General features: G+C 36.5%; 1 protein-coding gene across 6 annotated transcripts in view; it reads left to right on the top strand.

Annotated features, from left to right (window-relative positions):
* Nucleotides 1-14,778, top strand: part of OXR1 (oxidation resistance 1) — a 485,930-nt gene extending 471,152 nt beyond the window's left edge. For all 6 annotated transcript variants that reach the window (XM_062188116.1, XM_062188113.1, XM_062188114.1 and 3 more), the window contains 5 exons: nucleotides 990-1,115; nucleotides 2,155-2,307; nucleotides 4,351-4,446; nucleotides 9,344-9,417; nucleotides 12,903-14,778. In XM_062188116.1, coding sequence (XP_062044100.1) covers nucleotides 990-1,115; nucleotides 2,155-2,307; nucleotides 4,351-4,446; nucleotides 9,344-9,417; nucleotides 12,903-13,038 — 585 coding nt within the window. In that variant the 3' untranslated portion in view covers nucleotides 13,039-14,778. The remainder of the gene's footprint in view (nucleotides 1-989; nucleotides 1,116-2,154; nucleotides 2,308-4,350; nucleotides 4,447-9,343; nucleotides 9,418-12,902) is intronic.
* Nucleotides 14,779-22,126: the final 7,348 nt, after the last annotated feature.

The raw sequence follows: 22,126 nt of genomic DNA, 5'->3' as shown, positions 1-22,126 counted from the left end.
AGGTAAAACATTATGATGATGTGAAAGGATTAACATTTAGCTCCTCATCAAAAACATTACGGTTCCAGAACATTTATTGGTTAAATATATGTGCCGTTTAGGTTTGATAAGAAAGGTGTTAAAGGAATAAAATAATTTAGCAATCTTTCATTTTTGTGTGGAATCATAGTTGCTGAACATTGCTACATTTTGGTTATCTGCTCTGGGAGAATTCTGTGTGTTTTCCAAGTTAAAAGTTTTATCAATTATACTTTTGTTTTAAGTATTAATTATAAAAAAGTAAGCACCAACAGATTTGTAGAGTAAGAAGCTTTTTTATTCTACTTTTCTTTTTAACATTTTAAGAATACCAGTGGGATCATTTTCATCAGAAAACAACATATATTCATTTTAATGTACCAGATTTTTAAATTTATGAGAAGGTTAATTTTCGAATTTGTTATTTGGTCCAACTAGGTTAAAATATTTCTGTTTAGAAAGTAAATAAATGAAGGCACTTAAAACATAACCTTTTTTTAATGACTCACATACATACACACCAATAAAAAGAAAGTTATACTTTTATTCTACTATGTCTTAAATGAAAATTTTTGCACCAATGTTTTTTCTGAATTATCTTAATTATTTTTGACAGATTTTATGTTTAATATGAAAAAATTCTATGGCATGCAAACAAAAAGCATACTGGCTCACTTTTGCCTATCATGGGCTAATTAAAGTTTGCATGCATGTCTTTTATTACACAGAAATATGTAGATTTGTCATTCATTATTAGTCTGTCCTGATGTAGTGAATAAAATATCTGCTGTTAGTTATGACATATTTATTCTACATCGGATGTGCCATTAGTGCTAGATGGGGCACTTTTGTCTTATACGGGCTTAAATTAAAGCTTTATCCTTCTTTTCAAAGATGCCTTTGAAAGTTCTATTTATCTGATAGCATGTCATCATTTTATATTAATACACTGGTGCTGTTTACTTTTTTAGATTACTACAAGGGAAGACATTAATTCAAAGCAGGTTGCTCCAGCGAAAGCAGACCTGGAGTCTGAATCTTTTCGACCAAACCTAAGTGATCCCAGTGAACTCTTACTGCCAGATCAAATTGAAAAGGTATGACATACCCACAAATGTGCATTATTAAGAGTGTGCCCTTAAGAGTGAAATAGCCTCATTTGTGCCACTACTGCTCTCCCCCATGGGGAAAAAGTGAGCAAAATACAGTGACATTTTTTAGTGGATAATATTAGGAGATTGAGATAAACAGACACTACACTATCATCCCTAGACCATGGCCTAGGCTCCCCAAACTGAAGGAGTCTGCCTCCCAGCCAGGGGCTAAGAGCCAAACCTATTGGCTAGTCCCACTTTGAGCCCATAGCCTGGATTGACTTAGCCTCTGGGCCTGCACTGCCCCTGGGGGTGGTCCTCTTGGCCAGGACCTAGGGCCTGACATGTGGCAAGCAGGGTTTCTTTTTTTTGTGCTTTGGAGATACCAGAATTAATAACACTATTTTTGATTTTGAGGGAAAAAAAAAAAAAAAACGGACACTACAGTAAATAAAAATAACAGTCTAGGGAAGACCTTGTAATATCAAGGTTTGGTTTCCTGTTGAGTGCTAACTACTTGGTTTATTATCCGACGTACTTATTTTAACAACTGTATGAATTAGATGATTTTGTGCTTACCTTTTAACATATGAAGAAATTTTGGACATAGAGTGATTAAGTAATTTGTTCAGGGTCACACAACTCTTAAGTTTAGAAGTTTGATTTCAAATTTTGATTGTCTGGCTGTAGAGCCTATTATTTGAGAGATATTTGCACATTCAAATGTATAGTCCATTAAGTATTTTTGTTAAGTCGATATAAAGGGCACAAACAAGAAGTAATCCATGTTCTAATCTCTGTTATAATCTGTGTCTGGTTTAGCATGATTCTTTTGTTAGTGGACAGATTAATGTTTTATATTGAGAAATGTATAGTCATTGTCAAGCATCTTAGTTTCTTTGAAAATGATAAACTATAACTATTTCTATTATTATTTTTGTGGTCTATATTTTATTAGTCCCATTACATTTAAACTGTCATATTAGTTTCATACATTCTGACAATTAGCTTTCAAGTAAATGCTGACTTTTTTTTTTCAAAGCTTACCAAGCATCTTCCACCAAGAACCATTGGATATCCATGGACTCTTGTTTATGGCACTGGGAAGCATGGTACAAGCTTAAAGACCCTTTATCGAACAATGACAGGTTTAGACACCCCAGTGCTGATGGTGATTAAAGATAGTGATGGACAGGTATGAAAAACTAACTGCATAGATGCCTTTTCTCTTAAGAAATTATATTAACAGTAACTTATAGCATATTTTTTGATAAAATTATTTCATTAGTATATTTTATTGTATAACTGATAATTACTCTGTACTTCTAACGTACCAAGGGAACCCTAAATGTTACAGAACATAAAAAAGAGCGTGAATAATTAGAAGTTACTGCCTTCAAAGAGCAGAAAAGAATGTTTATACCAATATCTCTAATGCAGAATAAAATACATTAAGTACAGCAAAAACTCTGAAGTGAAAGGTAGCTTAAGTAACAGTTGCTCATATCTCTTTGAGGCAGATAAGAATAAGGTTCATGGAAAAGGTAGAAATTGAAAAAATCTTGAAGCATGAGTTTTCATAAAGATACTTGTGTGTGGGGCCAGCACTGTGGAGTAGCGAGTAAATCTGCCGCCTGCAGTGCTAGCATCCCATATGGGCGTCATTTGGAGTCCCGGCTGCTCTGCTTCCAGTCCAACTCTCTGCTATGGTCTGGGAAAGCATTAGAGCATGGCTTAAGTCCTCGGGCTCCTGCACCTGCATGGGAGACCTGGAAGAAGTTCCTGGCTCCTGACTTTGGATCAGCTCAGCTCCGGCCACTGCAGTTAATTGGGGAGTGAACCAGCAGATGGAAGACACCTCTCTCTATATATATTTCTCTCTCTCTCTCTCTCTTTGTCCCTCCTTCTCTCTCTGTGTAACTCTGACTTTCAAATAAATAAATAAATCTTTAAAAAAAAAAAAAGATACTTGTGTGAGGGTAATAGCAAGAACAAAACCCCAGGTAAGGGAGAGGAACATTAGGGTGACATAACATGTAAACTAAACACTATTATGTGTCACTGTTATCTGTCATATATTAGGTTAATTACTTTATAATATGTTATTTAATGATCAAAACCCTGTGAGATTAGCCTTTGAGATACTCTTGTCATCTCTGTTTTAAAGATGAATTAACTTGCCCAAGATTACATTCCCCAGAAAAGGTGTTTTCACTAGAGAAAAAGAGTGAACTACTTCTTCATGCCACAGGATACATGAATGTCACAAACATTGAATTAAAAATCAAACATTGGATAGTAACTTCCTTATGATTCTATTTCTCAAATGGGCAAAATGACACTGCTGTGGTATCGAGCTAGTGGCTGCTGTCAGGAGGCTTGGACTATTAAAAGAGGAGGAGGCATAACAAGAGCTCCAAGAGTGCTGATAATGTTCTATTTCTTGGTCTAAATGAAGGTTACATGGCACTTTACTTTTTATAATTCTAAATTAAGCTGCACATTTATATTTTGTGTACTTTTCCCTAATCTTTCAATAAGGAAGCCTTTTTAAAATTAAAACTATAAAGAATGTCAAGACTGACCATGATTATAGAGATCATCTATCAAGCTCTCTTCACTCCCATTTTATGATGTGGAAATTTAAAATACAGAGCACTGAAATGGCTTGTGTAGGTTCCCCATTCATTCATTCATTCATTCATTCTTTTAATAGAGCATCTGCTATATGTCTTACATAGTTTACAAAACCATGGATTAGAAGACCAAACTATTCAGAGCCAAGACCTGCTCTTGTGTAGTTTTTTAAGTGAAGCAGAAGAAAAAATAGCATACTTTATTAGTAGTAGAATGTTTACCTATGCTGTAGTATCTTTGCTTCCCTAGGCCTATAAACATATAGAGCATGTTATCCTAATGATATATACATTGTGCATGTCATGTATATCCTCCTGAAATTTGTTAGCCACTTCTTAAGATTGGCTATTTGCTATAATAAGCATCTTTTTAGAATTCAAAACCAGGGAAAAAAATCTTATTTCTTCTTTTTATAATAATAAAAATAGACCCTATACTAGAATAGTAATGGGAATTATGAAGCAAGTGATTAGTGATCCAACTGTTAAAACTGTACCAAGTTCCAGTTACTTTAAATTTTATTTAAACACGTATGATAGGATAATACTTAATGAAACAAATTAAGAGCTACATTATTGAACAGGCTTTTCTTTATCCTTAGGTTTTTGGTGCATTAGCATCCGAGCCTTTTAAAGTGAGTGATGGCTTTTATGGTACAGGAGAGACCTTTGTTTTTACATTCTGTCCAGAGTTTGAGGTAAGGACAATTATTTCATTATTCTCTTTATAAAGAAAAGACATAGTGAAAAGCAATATGCACTTCTTAGAGTCATGCACATTTCATTCAACTCCCATCTTCCCTTTTACTAATGGTAACTTGACATTTTTAAACTCAGCTTTCCTACAGATAGAAAGGGGGTCATAGAATATAAGCAACGATGTTTGAAAATTCAATGAGAATTGTATACTTTATACAATACATAGCATGTCACCAGATGCACGTCAAGGATTCAGTAAGAAGTATGCATCCTTATTACTCCTATGATTAAGAATTGTCACTGTGGGCCTGGTGCTGTGGCATAGCAGGTAAAGCCACCAGCTGCAGTGCCTACATCCGATATGGGTGCCAGTTTGAGTCCCAGATGCTCTTCTTCCAATCTAGCTCTCTACTATGGCCTGGGAAAGCATTAGAAAATGGCTCAAGAGCATGGGCCCCTGCACTGTGTGGGAGACCTGGAAGAAGTCCTGGCTCCTGGCTTTGGATGGGCCCAGCTCCAGCCTTACTGCCATCTGGGGAGTGAACAAGTGGATGGAAGACCTATTTCTCTCACTCTATTTCTTTCTCTGCCTCTGCCTCTCTAATAAATATATCAATAAATCTTTCTTTAAAAAAAAAAGAATTGTAATTGTGAAATTCCTAGTGGCTTTCAATGAATAAATTTCATGATATAAATTTTGAAAATTTTTAAAAAATATTTGGATTTGAATAAAAAATGATTAACTGACTTCATTTACTTGTTTACTGTCTTTACTGTGGCCTAACTTAACTGAATATGCTCTAATAGCCAATAAGGCCTAAAACTGTGGTTATAAATTAATTTAGTGAACATGTGACCTTTTTTGAGTACAATACCAGCATCTTAATTTTGCTGAAATTTAGCACATGAATAATTTCCTAAGAGATAGAAATGCAGTTTTAAACTTGAGAAAAGGAATCACCATAGTTGGTTTAAAAAAAAAAAAAAAAAAAAACATGTATTTTAGAAGTACTTTTGATAATGGATAGACTAGGAAGGATTTGATAACACAATAAAAACTCTCTTAACAAACTTAAGCTTAACTGGCTCACCATAAACCTATCTATAGCTTACTGAAAATTACCAATTTTCTAAGCTTTTTGTTTATTCTCAAGTATTTTCTGCTGTAGTTACCTGAAAACTGTACTAATGCAGTTAACTAAATCATTAACTAACTGTATAACTGTGAAAATATGAGTGTCAAAAGAAAGTTCTATCAAAATCTGTAATAATGGAGCAAGGACAGTCTCTTCAACAAATGGTGCTGGGAAAACTGGATTGCCACATACAGAAGCATGAAGCAAGACCTCTACCTGACAATTTCACTAAAACACACACAAAATGGAATAAAGACCTAAATATATTAGAGAACATTGGGGAAACCCTACAAGACATCAGCATAGACAAAGAGTTCTTTGAAAAGACCCCAGAAGCACATGCAATCAAAGCCAAAATTGACAAATGGAATTACATCAGATTGAGAAGCTTCTGCACTGCAAAAGAAACATTCAGCAAAGTGAAAAGGCAACCAACAGAATAGGAGAAAATATTTGCAAACTATACAACTGATAAAGAATTAATAACCAGAATATATAAGGAAATCAAGAAACATAACAACAAAAGAAACTATCCAGTTAATTAATGAGCAAAGGACTTAAACAGACAAATTTTTCAAAAAAGGAAATCCAAATGGCCAACAGACACGTGAAAAAATGTTTAGGATTGCTAGCCGTCTGAGAAATGCAAATCAAAACCACAATGAGGTTTCATCTCACCCTTGTTAGAATAGCTTTCATACAAAAATCAACAAACAACAAATGCTGGCAAGGATGTGGGGAAAAAAGGTACCCTAATCCACTGTTGGTGGAAATGTAAACTGGTAAAGCCACTATGGATGACAGTGTGGAGATGCCTCAGAGGTCTGAGTATAGACCTACCATATAGCCCAGCCATCCCACTCCTGGGAATCTATCCAAGGGAAATGAAATCAGCATATGAAAGAGCTATCTGTACCTCCATGTTTATTGCAGCTCATTTCACAGTAGCAAACACATGGAATCAACCCAAATTCCTTTCAACTGAAGACTGGGTAAAGAAATTATGGAATATGTACACCATGGACTACTACACAGCAGTTAAAAAAAAAAAAGATGTCTGGTCATTTGCAACAAATTGGATGAAACTGGAAAACATCGTACTTAAGTGAAATAAACCAATCCCAATTGGACAAATTCTATATGTTCTCTCTGACCTGTGATGACTAATAGAGCACCCAAAAGGCAACATAGAGAAATGAAATTGACACCTTGAGAAGCAATGACTTTGAACAGCCCTTCTCTTGACTGTTGAGGAACAGCTTGTTTTTCTATATTTTTGTTTTTCTTTTCTTTTCCTCTATAATATTTTCCTTATCTTTTTTCTTTCATACTAATCATTGAACTCTTTAATTAACATAGAGTTAACCATATATGTATAAAGTTAATTGAAAATAGATCTTAGTGAACAATAAGAATGTGAATAAGAAAAGGAAGAGGATGGAGGTGGGAGTGTGGTTGGGAAGGCAGGCACGTGGGAAGAATTACCAAGATCCTAAAGTTGTGTTTATGAAATGTATGAAGTTTGTAAATGCAAAAGCAGTATAGTCCTGCATACATTCCTAAGTACTTAATTCTAAGGGTACAGCTTAATGACTTGCCATGAGACCTCAAATTCCTTTAAGCTGGCTGGTAAAATAGCAACCCATGGGAGACCAGGATAAGCACCTGGCTCCTGCCTTCAGATCAGTGCGGTGCGCCGGCCACAGTGCACCGGCCGCGGCGGCCATTGGAGGGTGAACCAACGGCAAAGGAAGACCTTTCTGTCTGTCTCTCTCTCTCTCACTGTCCACTCTGCCTGTCAAAAAAAAAAAAAAATAGCAGTTTAAGTGTTATAGAGATCAAATATATAGGATTAAGTGATAAAGTGACCATATGGATAGGATCAAGTGTTAAAGTGATCAAATAAGTAGGACTAAGTGTTTGGAAATGATAATAGAATTAAAAAGGAGTGAAGGCTCCAACATGGGAAGCAGTCCATACAGCAGACTCATAGAAGGATGATCACTTTAAATAGCACTCTGACCTCAGAGTCAGCTCTTAAGGCATTCTGGTCTGGCTGAAAAGCCCAGGGGAGCATTTCAGGCATGCAAAGCTAAGACATTCTTGCAAGAAAATGTTCCACATAAAGGACCTCTGTGAGTGAGACGAAAGAAATGTCCACCAAAGAAGGATGTACTTTTTTCTGAAGGGAGGAGAGAACTTCAACTTTGCTTATGGACTTGTCGAGCTAGTGGATCCAAAAGGCTTCCATAGTCAAGGCAGCTCATGTCAAGAGACTTGGGTAATTACTGATATCATACATAAGAGTGTTATTTGTTAAATAAACAAGAGTTACTGTGCACTAACTTCCCATGCAGGACCTCTGCCCCCGAAGAGTTATGTCTTGCGACTTAATTGTAAAACTTGTTCTCAAGAATCACTTCCTTTTCATGTATTAAATGGAGGGTGTTATTATGTCTCATAAGTTATAGTTATGTCTGAGAGCTCTCAAAAGATGTATCACTCTTGGACTCTTCTTTAAAGATAATTAAGTTTCTAAAAGGACAGAAGAGGGGAGGTGGGGGAGGGGAGAAAAAGCAAAATCACCTTCCAGAAGCAATAATATTGAATAGCCCTTGTCTAGTCTATTGAACAGTTTTCTTAGTTTTGTTTTTTTTTTTTTTTCTTTTTCCTTTTCCTTTTCTTTTTCATTTTCTTTCTTGGACTAAACAGGAGAGGGAGGAGGAAGAGCGGTGGGAGAGTGGGTGGGAGGGCAGGTACAGTGGGAAGAATTACCATGTTTCTAACGTTGTATTTATGAGATACATATAGATAAAAAAAACTGTAATGAATACTCTAAAAATCTTGATGAAGGTGAAGGACTAGAAATTACTATTATATTAAGTTTAGGTAAAAATCCATAAAAGGTTTGAGAAATATTTAAGAATATCCAAATTTGCCCTTGAGTTTCTTATTTGTTATTAAGTTTTCTGTTCTTTGAAGAAACTGAAAATCATAAATACACACATTGGTATGTATTATCGGAGAACAGTGATCAACAAATCTATACTTAAAGATAATCCTTTGGCATTACATCAAATAAGTGTAAATCAGTGTGTTGTGTTAATATAAAAGTTACTAGCTTTTCAGTGATCAGTAAGTGGTTTTTTGCTTCCTGCATTAACCATCCAACTTTTGATACCTACAGAATAAGAACAGATTTGAGGAACAGGAATTGAAGATGAGATTGTAGGATGATGGCTTATGCTTTTAAATTTAATCATAGAAACACTGAAACCCAAAGTTCTAGACAATTTTATGCCAAGTTTTAAAAAAAAGTATGTATTTATTATATTTATCTGAGAGGCAGAAGACAGCTTCCACTTGCTGGCTCACTTTCCATTGCCCATAGTGGCCAAGGCTCGGCTTGCCTAAAGCCTGGAGCTGGAGACACATTTCAGGTCTGCCATAGGGATGGCAGGGACTCAGCCACTTTTGAGCCATCACCTGCTACCTTGCAGAGTCTTCATTAGCAGAAAGCTGGAATCAGAGAATAGTCCCGACTCCAATCCAGTTGCTTTGATATGACATTCAGGTGTCCTCACCACCATCTTAATTGCCAGGCCAAACACTTGCCCCCGATGTCAAACATTTTGTGTTACTGTTGTCATCCACACTATTGTCTAGATTTTGTTAACTCTTTTGGGTTTTGGGGAACTAATTCTGTATAGTGACCATTTTCATCTATATATTTAAAAGCTTTTTTTTTTCATTTATATAGGTCTTTAAGTGGACAGGAGATAATATGTTTTTTATCAAAGGAGACATGGATTCACTAGCTTTTGGTGGTGGAGGGTAAGTCTCTTCAACATCTCACCATGCCGTGAGTTTTTTTTTAATAAACCTAAAAAAATATGAAATATTGACAAAAATCAGTTACTTTTTGAAAGTTTCAATATAAGAATCCAAACATTGATTATGACATAAAAAGTATATTTTACAGGAAATGTCCAAGTAAGTATTTGAAACTATTTATAGTATTTGTTTCTTCATTTTAAAATGCTATTGGTTCACTTTTCATTATAAGCTCATCTTCTTCATTAGAATACAGTGACTTTTTGATACTTGTAATTACCCCCCATACATTTGAACTTCTCAGATTTTCAAATCATCATGGCGATGTGCTATTTCTTCCAATTTATAGAAATTGGTAAAATTGGCCGGCGCCGTGGCTCAACAGGCTAATCCTCCGCCTTGCGGCGCCGGCACACCGGGTTCTAGTCCCGGTCGGGGCACCGATCCTGTCCCGGTTGCCCCTCTTCCAGGCCAGCTCTCTGCTGTGGCCAGGGAGTGCAGTGGAGGATGGCCCAAGTGTTTGGGCTCTGCACCCCATGGGAGACCAGGATAAGCACCTGGCTCCTGCCATCGGAACAGCGCGGTGCACCGGCCGCAGCGCGCTACCGCGGCGGCCATTGGAGGGTGAACCAACGGCAAAAGGAAGACCTTTCTCTCTGTCTCTCTCTCACTGTCCACTCTGCCTGTCAAAAATTAAAAAAAAAAAAAAAAAAAAAGAAATTGGTAAAATTGTTCTCAGGTTATTCTACTCGGATTTTTTGATTTGATATTTTAGAGAATATATTCATTTATTTTCTTACTAAAAATTTACTGACCCACTGAGCCTTCAGGTTTTTTTGGTTTACTTGTTTGTTTTGTTTATAACAATGAATCAGTTGGTAATTTTATTCTTTTGATATAGAAAACACTGAAAAACTTTGCATTTATTTATTTGAAAGGCAGAGAAAGAGAGCTTCCATTCCCAGTTTAATCTCTAGATGCCTACAACAGCTGGGACCGGGACAGGCCCAAGTCAGGAGCCAGGTCTCAGTCTGTTTCTCCCAGGTGGGTGGCAGGGACCTCATACTTGTGCCATCACATGCTGTCTCACAGCATACATTAGCAGGAAGCTGGAATTGGAAGTAGAGTTGAGACTCAAATGCAGCCACTCCTAACTAGGAGGTGAGCTTCCTAAGTGATGATTTAACCACTGAGCCAAATGCCAGTTCCCTATCCATGTATTTGTAAATCTCCTTCTAAGATCTGAGTCCTGCTGCCTTGAAATCCCAAGGAGAGCTTAGAAATTTTCCAAGGGATAGATCTATCTTAGGTATTAGTCTTTGCCTCCTCCTCTCTTCTGTTAGGTAAAAAGAAATTCTTTCATAACCTGTTTTATATCATAACTTTCCAAGGTTATGTATTACTGTTAGATAAGTTAGATTTTTATCTATCTTTTAAGTTCCTACTACACCTTGCTTCCACTGATTTTGGTACCTCTGCTTGATAAAGAATCTGAGATAAAGACTTGATAAATATTCTGTGTAAAGCATCTCAAAATTACATCTTTATCCATTTAAAGTCTTTTATGGGGACAGGTGTTGTGGGGCAGTTAGTAAAGCCACTACTTGGGATACCAGCATACCATATCTTAATGCATGGGAGCGAGTCTTGCTTCTACTTCCAGTCCAGCTTCCAGCTGATGTGCCTGGGAGACAGCAGGTGATGATTCAAGTACTTTGATTCTTTCCGCCCATGTGAGAGAGCAGATTGAGATAAGACTCCTAGCTTTTGCCTGGCTATGCCCTCTGCTGTTCCCCATCTATCACTTTTTCTTTTTCTGTTGCTCAGCTCTTCAAATAAATAAATGAAAAGAAATTTATTTTAAAATATTCATAGATAATGGAATGAAAGGAACTTTAAAAAAATCAAAGTCTTTTCAAACTGGTTTTGTTTGGTGTTTTTTTTGTTTGTGTTTTTTTTTTTTTTTTTTTTTGCTTTTTTTTTTTTAATTTGACAGGTAGAGTTACAGACAGTGAGAGAGACAGAGAGAAAGGTCTTCCTTCCATTGGTTCACTCCCCAAATAGCCGCAATGGCCAGAGCTACGCCAATCTGAAGCCAGGAGCCAGGTGCTTCTTCCTGGTCTCCCACTTGAGCCATCCTCCACTGCCTTCCCAGGCCACAGCTGGACTGGAAGAGGAGCAACCAGGACTAGAACCTGGCCCATATGGGATGCCGGTGCCGCAGGTGGAGGATTAACCTAGGGCGCCATGGTGCCAGCCCTGCTTCCCCCCCCCCCCCCCCTTTGGCTAATCAGTTCCTACCCAGGAAGAATTGTTTTCATAAAGCTTAGTGTGTTGAAAAAAATAAACTAGTTACTCATAACAATGATGCATTTTTAGTAATAAAATTCTTTGCAGGCATGGGTATGTGGTATACTGCTTAAGACACTGCTTGGGATGCCCACAGAGTGCCTGATTCAATCCGCAACTCTGCTTTCAGTTCCAGCTTCCTACTTTATGTGCCATAGGAGACAGCAGGTGATAGCTCAAGTTGTTGAGTACCTGCCACCCACATAGGAGACCCACACTGAATTCTAGGCTCCTGGCTTTGACCATATTGGAGTGTCTGGGTTTGAGCCCAGCCGTTGTAGGCATTTGGAGAGTGAACCAGCAGATAAAAGATGTGTGTGTGTGTGTGTCCCTGTCCCTCTTTCTCTCACTATCTATCTTTGCCTTTCAAATAAATTAAAATAAAAATTTTTGAATAAAAAGCTTATAGAAAATTGAATTTAAAGATGTAAAAAGATTATTTCCACTAAATATCTCAAAGCAACATGAACCTTACTAAAGCAGGTCCTTAACATTAACCTTATATTTTGTTTTAAATTATTTGGAGTATTGAAGCACAGCAGGTTAAGCTGCCACTTGTGAACTGGCATCTCATAGCTGAGTGTAAGTTCAAGTCCTGACTGCTGTGCTTCTGATGAATCTCCCTGCTGTATGTGCCTGGGAAAGCAGCAGAAGATGGCCTACCTGTGGGTTCCTGCCATACATTTGGAAGACCTAGCTGGAGCACATAGTTTTGGCCCGGCCCAGCCCTATACTTTGTGGCCATCTGGGAAGTCAACCAGTGGATGGTACCTCTTTCCTCCCTGCAAACACCTTCTCTCATTCACTCAGCCTTTCAAATATATCAGTCTATCTTTTAAAAAAGTTAGTAAATGATTTAGAGTTTTCATACCTTTGAGAAAGCCTTGTTAAAATCATAGAACAAAAAGAAACTTGCAATAAAAAGGGAAAGAATAATAGAGTAACATCTGTCTCAAAACTGTTTATGAAGTCAAATTTAAAGAACTCACTTTGTACCTATTCTGTAACTTTATAATGGGATAGGAACAAAAAATTTTATTTTAATATGGAAAGGAGTAAGGAAGGGGTTGGAGGCATTAATAATTTTACAGTTAAGGATGTAAGTATTAAGAGATTGTTGGTTTTTTGTATTACAGAGGAGAATTTGCCCTTTGGCTTGATGGAGATCTCTACCATGGAAGAAGCCATTCTTGTAAAACATTTGGAAATCGTACACTTTCAAAGAAGGAAGATTTCTTTATCCAGGACATTGAGATCTGGGCTTTTGAATAAATGCAGTGTTCTCTGTCTTAGCAGGATAATGGCCCAAACCTGATGTGGACAAGCATCGTTTGGAAAGTTCATGAAGCAATACAATGTAACATGTCACTTGTGCTTTAAAATTAGTCTGCATCACCTTTTTTTATTGCTATAATTTTGGTGTTATTTTCAAATCATGTTTGTGTTCCAGAGTTCTTTAAGGTTAGACCATGGCCTGGTTCTGTGTAGTCTACTGGTTTGGGTTTTTTAAGAAATTTGGCAGTATTTTGATCATAGTGACCACCTCATTTTCAATTCATGTTAGCGTAGTCTCCTAATAGGATGGTGCTCTTTTGTTGAACCTCTTTTGTTGTTTTGTTTTGTTTTAATTATTTGACTAGAGCAGTCTAATTGGGAGTTTGAGGACATGAAATCCAGATACTTGTGTGTCTGTGAGGTTGGTAAAGGTAACATTTGTACATGCCCATTTTGGGAAAGAAAAGCCACATGCCAAAATAATATGTATTCTGTAACTACTGAGTTGTAGAGTTTTGATTTACACTACAGCATTCTCTTTATTAATTTTGCAGATATTCTCAGTTTCATTTTATTAAAAATGAGATTTGAGGAGGACAGACCACACAGTGCACAAGATCTGCAGGTTTGGGCACATGCTTTCATCATTGAATTATCTGATAAAGAGTTATAAAGTGACAAAGGAGAATGAGAACTTAATGATTCTATTGGTTTTAATATATTAAGAAAATATTTACATACTGTAGCTTAGTGTAGGGCATTATCATAAGTACAAAACTATGAAACATGCATATTTCTTCAACATACTGTGTCAAGTATACTATTTTATAGTTTTGTTGTTTTAGCCTTGTTGCACACCAATTCCCAAAATTTAGGTTATTCCTGTTCAAAAGGAAAACAAAATCTTGTGTTTTTTTTTTTTTTGAGTGGTATGTTATTAATTACCATTAGCATTTGCTCTTATAAAAGGGCAATGATTATAGTAAACAATATTGTAACTCAGTAGACTTGTTGAATATGCAAACTTACTGTCAAGTGACCTCAAAAAAAAAGAAAAGATAGAATACATTGTAGTTCTTATCCTCTTTTGTAGGAAATCAGTAGATAAGCCATTGTGCAATAATTCTTCAGTTAAATTTCAAAGCTTCATGTTATGCAAAAAAAGAAAATCCTGCTGTTATCCACGTTGACAGTGACTTTGTGCTGAAATTTCAGCTATTCCAGATAAACATTGTATATGTTGTAAATTAATGTTTAAAGGTAGTTTTGTTCTTATAGAAAATGTTGATTGCCAGATTGCTTATAGCACTTTAAATTATTCTTAAAATGATATTATAAGCCAAATATGTTGGCTTAATTAGTTTTAGTTGTATAGCATTTGAATATATTTAGTTCTTTTGAGAATTTAGCTATAATTATCTAAAGAAAACATAATGCTAATGGAAAAGAACATCTGATGTTCTGTTATAATATGCTATTGCTGAATACAAATAGAAATACAGGGCATCATATTCTTGTCTATGTAAAACTCTCATAACAAGTTAGTAACAGCATATAGATTAAATGTTTACAACATAGGGAATTGTAAATAAATTTATCAGTTCTTCCTCCCCCCCACCCTTGGTCTTCCACAGCAGTATTATTGTCTTTGTGGAGATGATTAATCATTAAAAAAAATCCTGTAATGGATTTCAGCTACAATAAGGTCATAGTGCTATATTTCAAATAAAATTAAATATACAAATATATCTGAGTTTGGATTTATTGAATAATCAAATCAGTATACCATTATGATTTAGGTTTTTAAAAAATGCTTCTTGTTAACCTGCATTTTGGTGGTGGTGGTTATGACGGTGGCAGTAGTAGTGATGGACAATTGTATCAAGTAGAAGGAGCACCAGTTTATAGAATGATGTATTTAAAGTCTGCTGTTTTTACTTTTGATGGAAAGAACATAAGATGAGCCTTACATCACAAAGAATTTTGTTGTTTGCAATATCAAGGAATTTCTATATTTTTAATCTCATTGGAGCAATTAAGAACATTTAAATGAAAGTTTGACATGATCAAGTCTGTACTTCAGGAAAATCTCTAGGAAAAATGGATTAGTAGAGGAAAAACTACAGCTGAGAAGAATGATAAGCAAGCCTATATAAAGTCCAGAGAAAAGATGAAGAAGGTTTGATAAGAATAGTAGTAATGGTGATAAGGAAGAAGGCATGGATTTGAAGGAGATTTGGGGATGAGGATTATTAGAAATTGATTATTGATTGGATGTCACTGAGGAAGAGCTAAGGTAAGTGCTCAAGTTTTTGACTTAAGCACTTGGATATATGGTCCATCAAGATGGGCAGTATACACAGAAGACACAAGTAACAGATGGCAAAATGAAGTTAGTCATAGACACTATTATAGTATGATGTAGAAATTGGAAAGGAAATTGGGGTATTTCATATTCCATTTTTAAAGATAAAAAGGTTTTACAAATCCAGCTCCCTGCTAATGTGCTTGGGAAAGCAGCAGAAGATGGCCCAAGTACTAGGGCCTCTGTTACCCACATGGGAGATTCAGATGGAGATGTGGGCTCCTGGCTTTGGCCTGGCCCAGCTCCAACTGTTGTGGCCATTTAGGAGTAAACTGGCTAATGGAAGATCTGTCCCTCCCTCTCTTACTCTAGCTCTGCCTTTCAGATAAATTAAAAAAAATTCATAGAGGTAGATGTGAACCTATAACCAATGGATAAAGAAATAATAAATTAGATCCAAAGAGCATTCTTTAAAAATATGTTTTTTAAATATCTTTCCATTTTATTTGGAAGACACAGAGAATCTTTAATCTGGTGGTTCATTCACCAAATACCTACAACATCTAGGGCTCAACCAGTCCAAAATCAGGATCCTGGAATTCAATCTGAGTCTCTCACATGGATGAAAGTAACTTGACTATTTGAGTCATCATCTGCTACTTCCCAGGGTGCCGAACTCAGAAGCAGACCTGAGACTCAGAGCCCACCTGCCTGATATGTACACAGGTGTCCCAAGCAACATCTTAAACCCCTGTATTAAATTCACACCTACAAAGAGAGTTCTTGAGACAGATGTTTGTGTTGCAGTAATACTGGCAGGCTGAAGGAAAGGCTGTAAGCTTCATCTCCACAAGGTGGAAGAACAGGGGCAAGTGTTGTAGCTCAGTAAGTTAACTGCACTTAGGACACCCACTTCTCGTATTTGAGTACCCAGTTCAAGTCCCAGCTAATCCATGCTTCCACCCCAGCTTTCTGCTAATGTGCTTGGGAGGCAGTGTTGGCCCAGGTACTTGGATTCCTGCTACCCTCTTGGGAGACCCTGATGGAATTTCAGGCTCCTGACTTCATCCTGGTCCAGCTCTAGCCGCTGGAACCATTTGAGGAGTGAACCAGCAGATAGGAGAGCCCTCTCTTTGTATCTCTGCCTTTCATATAAAAAAATCTGAAAGAAAGAATGAACTAGAACAGCAGCAAATCTTAAGGTATTCAGAGAAGATGGAAATAAATGATATGTGCACAATCAATAAAATTAAAAAGTGCATAAAATGAAAATAGTAATAAAATTGTACCTCTTGCAAGAGCAACACCCCAAATAAAAGTAATTACGAATGAAATTCAATACATAAAAAAGTAGTACTGTGTAATCAAATTGAGGTTATTATAGGAAAGTTACAGTAGTTAGTATCTTTAAATTGTGTTTATCACATTAATGGTCAAAGGAAATTTTAATTATTGCCTCTATAGAAGCAAAATAACCATTTGGTTAATTTTAGAACATGTTTATGATAATTAAGCAAACTGAAAAAGAAAGAAGTCTTCCTTAATCTGTTTTAAAAAATCCTTGAAGGTCTAGCACTGTGGTGTAGTGGGTTAAAGCCCCTGCCTGCAGCGCTGGCATTTCATGTGCTGGTTCAAGTCCCGGCTGCTCTACTTCCAATCCAGCTTCCTGCTAATGCACCTGGGAAAGTAGTAGAGGATGGCCCAAGAGTTTGGGCTCCTGCATTCAAGTGGGAGACCCGGAAGAAGCTCCTGGCCCAGCCCTGGTCATTGTGGCCATTTGGGGAGTGTGCCAACTGATGGAAGACCTCTCTCTCTCTGTGTCTCTACCTCTCTGTCTAACTCTGCCTTTCAAATAAAATTAGAAAATAAAAATCTTAAAAAAAAAATCCGTAGAAAACTTATTTAATGGTGAGTGATATTGATAGCTCCCAGAGGTCAAAAAACAGTGTTAACTGCTGTTACTGCTTCCCTTCAGCATTTTTCTGGAGAAAAGGAACAAGCATTAGGACTGAAAAGACATTTAAATGTTATTTGTATACAATATGATTGTGGATAACAAATTCTGAAAGAGTAAAACTTAATTTAGCAAGGTCACTGAATATAAATTCAATATTCAGAAAAAAAAATAGTACAAAACCTCCTGTCATGTTATATGTACAAACACAAAATAAACAAAAATTAAAATATTACCATTTGTAATATTACCATTAAAAATATCAGATATGTAACAGAAGACTTCAGTATTAAGGTAGTTCCATATTCAGGATTAACAATCAAAATCTCACCCAGCCTTATTTGTGGGAACTAAGCTGATTCTGGAATTTATTTGGAAATATAAAGACAAGGAATATCCAAGGTAGCATTGAAGAATAAGAGCATGGTCTTCAATATCAGATATTTTGATATATTAAAAAGCTGATTTGCAAAAAAAAAATGGTACTGAGTCAATGTCCAGAAACTTAACTGTTTTTTTAAAAAGTTGACACGACTACTCAGTAGAGACGATGACCTTTTACTAAATGGTGCTGGAATAAATGGATTTCTGGAACACAAAATCTTGATTCAATTGAAACCAAAGGTAAAATTAAAAATTTAATTTTTAGATCTAATTGTGAAAAGTGAAACAATAAAGCCATTAGTTTAAATGTAAAGAGAGTATCTTTATGACCTTGGCATAGGCATGTATGTAAGGGAACATAAAAAATATAGCGGGGCCGGCGCTGTGGTGTAGCGGGTAAAGCCTCCACCTGTGGTGCCGGCATCCCATATGGACGCTGGTTCTAGTCCTGGCTGCTCCACTTCCGATCCAGCTCTGCTATGGCCTGGGAAAGCAGTAGAAGATGGCCCAAGTCCTTGGGCCCCTGCACCACGTGGGAGACCTGGCAGAAGCTCCTGGCTCCTGGCTTCAGATCAGCCCAGCTGCAACCATTGTAGCCATTTGGGGAGTGAACCAGTGGATGGATGACTTTCTCTCTCTCTCTCTCTCTCTCTCTCTCTCTCTCTCTCTCTCTCTCTGCCTCTGCCTTTCAAACAAAATAAATATTTTTTAAAAATCATAGCAAAATGGAATTAAAATATATAAAAAGTTTCTCAACATGTGCTCCATCAAATTCAGCAGTTTGTAACGGTGATATCAGCCACTTAGTTCATCCCTAAAGAACTGAGGATGCTGAGAATTTAGCCATGTCAGTGCAGCCACTTTTTTTATGTTATTAACTGAAGAAATAGAGTGCTGTTTAAAGGTGTTTTTGGGTTTTTTTTTTTTTTAAGATTAAGAAAGAGAAATGAGAAGGAACAAAATGAGGACTGTAAGAAGAATGCCTAGTGCTTTCCTGTCAGAACGCACAGAATGGCCCTTGTTTGATGAGAGAAATGAGCAGGAGCATTGTCTTGGTGAGGCTCTCAGGGGACACTTTCCCAGATGTTTTCCCACTACAACTTTGTCTTTCTGAAACACTGCTTGTTATTGATAGATGTTACCATTCTTTCATCGTTCAGAAAGACAACTGCCTTGGCATCCCCCAAAATATTGTTGTGACCTTTATTCTTTACTGCTCCTCTTATAAAAAAAATTTATTTATTTATTTGAAAGGTGGATTTACACAGACAGAGGGACAGTAAGAGAACTATCTGCTGTCTCACCCCCCAAATGGCCATAACATCTGGGGCCAGGACAGGCTGAAGCCAGGAGTCAGGAGCACCATCAGGGTTTCCCACATGGAAGGCACAGGTCCAAGACTTTAGCCATCCTCCTCTGCTTTCCTGGGTGCCATTAGCAGAGAACTGGGTTGAAATTGGAGCAGCTGGGACTTGAAGAGGGGACTTGAGATGCTGGTGTCCCAAGTGGCAGCCCAGCCAGCTCCACCACAGTGCCGGCCCCTGCTGTTCCACCTTTACTTTGAACACGTCCACCTCTTGGTATCCGTTGGCTTAATTGTGCTTTGTCTTCAAGATCCTGCTGGTGAAGCCATGTTTCATTTCCTGTCCCAACTCTCAAAGAAATGCTTTAGGATATTGATTCTACTTATTTGAAACTTCCATTAAAAGTTGTGCTCCTGGCTGCAACTAACCAGGGCACAAGAGTTTTGGCACCTATCCAAAAAATTTGCTTCACTTCTTAATTTAGACTCATGTAAGTTGAATCAATTGAGATGTTTATGGTGTTAAGATAGGGCATAAACAAGAGTTTTCTTTCCTTGGCATACTGATGTGGATGATCTACTGCCATGGGCTTTGTCTTCAATACTGTTGCATCCCTTCTTAAAATGAGTTCTACTGTTTTTTAAACTGTTGATTGCTTTGCAGCATTGTCCCCCATAAACTTTTTGTTAAGCATCAAGGATTTCACTAATTTTCTACCCATGCTTCTCCATAAATTTGATGTTTGTTCTTCAGTTTTAGCAGAATTCATGTAGTTATGACAGGGACTTTTTTCAATTTGCTGTCTTATCCTACTAGATTCTGTTCTAACATAATACGTTTTTCTGTGCAAAAAACCTTGAAATCTGAGGATAATATTTTCATAGTATGCACTTCTCATGAACCTTTTGAAGACCGTCTTCATAGTACTTAAGTGAAACACAAAAAGCACGAAGGGAATTACATTTCCTGCATTCAGAGTACTTACAAGTACTTCATCAAAAGGCATCATGAAAGTGAAAAGGTAACTGACAAGAGGGAAAGGCTTTTGCAATACACATATCTAAGGAAGGACTCTTCCACAATACATAAATGAGTATAAAAAAAAAAGTTCCACAGAAGAAAAGGCACAAGACTAACTGGCAATCCCAAGAGTATTAAAGTAGCCAATCAAAGCTTTTTTTAAAAGAGCACATGAAGTAGAACAACTTTGAAAATTTTTTTTGGCAGCATCTACTAAATAAGCATATTTAGCATATACCTTTGATGACCAAATTTACTTATTTGGAGTATAACCATCTGCATTTATTTAGCAAGAGATGTGTAGATTGTTTTATTAAAATTTCCAAAAACCAAAACTCTACAAACAAGTATACTCTGAGAAATATATCTCACTTCTATTTCTCTCAGTCCATTCCTACCCATCCCTACAGAATGTTGATTTCATTATTTATGGTAACCCACTTTTCAAAATATAGATTATATATTTCAGTTATATATTATATATAACCACTTGTACATATATAATTCAGCATGTGTGTATGTGTACATAGAAGAACTCCAGTTCTTAAAACTTTTTTATGTACTTCATTTGATGTTTTTCTTTATATATTAGGTTGTTTGCAGTTATTTACAATTAAAAAGCACAGTACATCATGAGTACATATTTTCATATTGCTTCAGTCGTGTCCTCAAGGGAAATTTTAGGAGTGGGCTTTATTGGCCAGAAAGTAACTTTGTTAGACACCAGCATGCCCCTGAAATCGAGGCACTGACTGTGGATAGATTACTCAGATATAGGTTGTGGATCACAGTACTCTCCAAACCTCTAGGCCATATGGCAATATTTTTAAATTAGATAATTTAACAGATATTAAGGTATAAGATATTACATATACTAAGACATGGGAACTAAATATGGATATTCTAAGAATCCCACGGGGGCTTCTAAAGGTCAGTTGGTCTCCTGCATCTCTTAGAGTCCTTGACAGAGTAACAGAGAAGATACAGCAATTCTTACGAGAGCATGAACTCCCTCTGATATAAGATTCTGGTTGATGTATGCCTACATCGTGTGAGAAATAGCCCTTGTACTTTTATATTACACCTGTGGGTAGTAATTAGAAAAAGAAGGAAATAGATTTTGGGAAGGGAAAAGAAAAAGCAGAAGGCGAAACAAAAATAATTTTGCAACATTTTAGGAAGGAGGAAAACTGAGTTCAGAACTTCCCACCTCATAGTGTAGTGAACAGAATGATGAAAAGGCAAACTTGGGGATGAGGAACTTATAAACCTTCAATTACGGGAGGTTGAAAGGCATCAGATATTTGGGTGGAGGTTCAGACAGATGGAATATGATGTATATTTGAATATCAATCATGCAAACCCCTTTGAACATCTCATGGATAGTTCGGGAAGGAAAATTTCAAAGTTTGGGAAATCAGTTGTCCACTATCTTCTATAGGGGACTAAGAATTAATATGATAAAATTAATTATTTCATATATTTTGGGGAAGTTATGAAGATATCAATGAAGACTTTCATTAGCTCTTGCCATCTGTATGCTACATACTTTATTATTATTATTATTATTATTATTACATTACTATTATTGGTCAAATGTCCAAGGTTTTCAACTACAGATGTTCCTATCACAGAATTTTTAGTGTAATAATTGTTTGAGGAGAGAATATTTTTAGATTCAATCTTATAGTAAAAGATTTCACATAAGAATAATATACAATAAGGAAAAATTCTACAAGCCATGAATGATCACCATCACAAGACAGCTCCTATGACGATGGATGATGTCTCACAAGATACTTGCCAGAGAATGCCTGTCCCAAGAAGGTGCTTTCTTAGAAGAAAACTATTTCTGGTAATATAGCCAAGATTTTGGGAAAGTGTTAGTTTTAATGTAAGCTCTTTAAGGAGACCTTTTTTGTCCTCAAATCTAAACAAATTGAACTTTGAATAATTCATGTCTGTGCCTGCATACACTGTTATTATTCACAGTTGAAAGTGATGGTACCATTTTGAAACCATTTTTCTAAATGTTCTGATATAACAAGGTTAAGCTGCATTCATTAATTTTGTTGTATGTCAAACACAAGAAAGTGGTATTGTGGAATATCTAAAAAT

Source organism: Lepus europaeus, chromosome 4, assembly GCF_033115175.1.
Source record: "Lepus europaeus isolate LE1 chromosome 4, mLepTim1.pri, whole genome shotgun sequence".
Classification (NCBI taxonomy): domain Eukaryota; kingdom Metazoa; phylum Chordata; class Mammalia; order Lagomorpha; family Leporidae; genus Lepus; species Lepus europaeus.
Note: the sequence above shows the minus strand (reverse complement) of the source record. Positions and strands in the feature narration are given on the sequence as shown.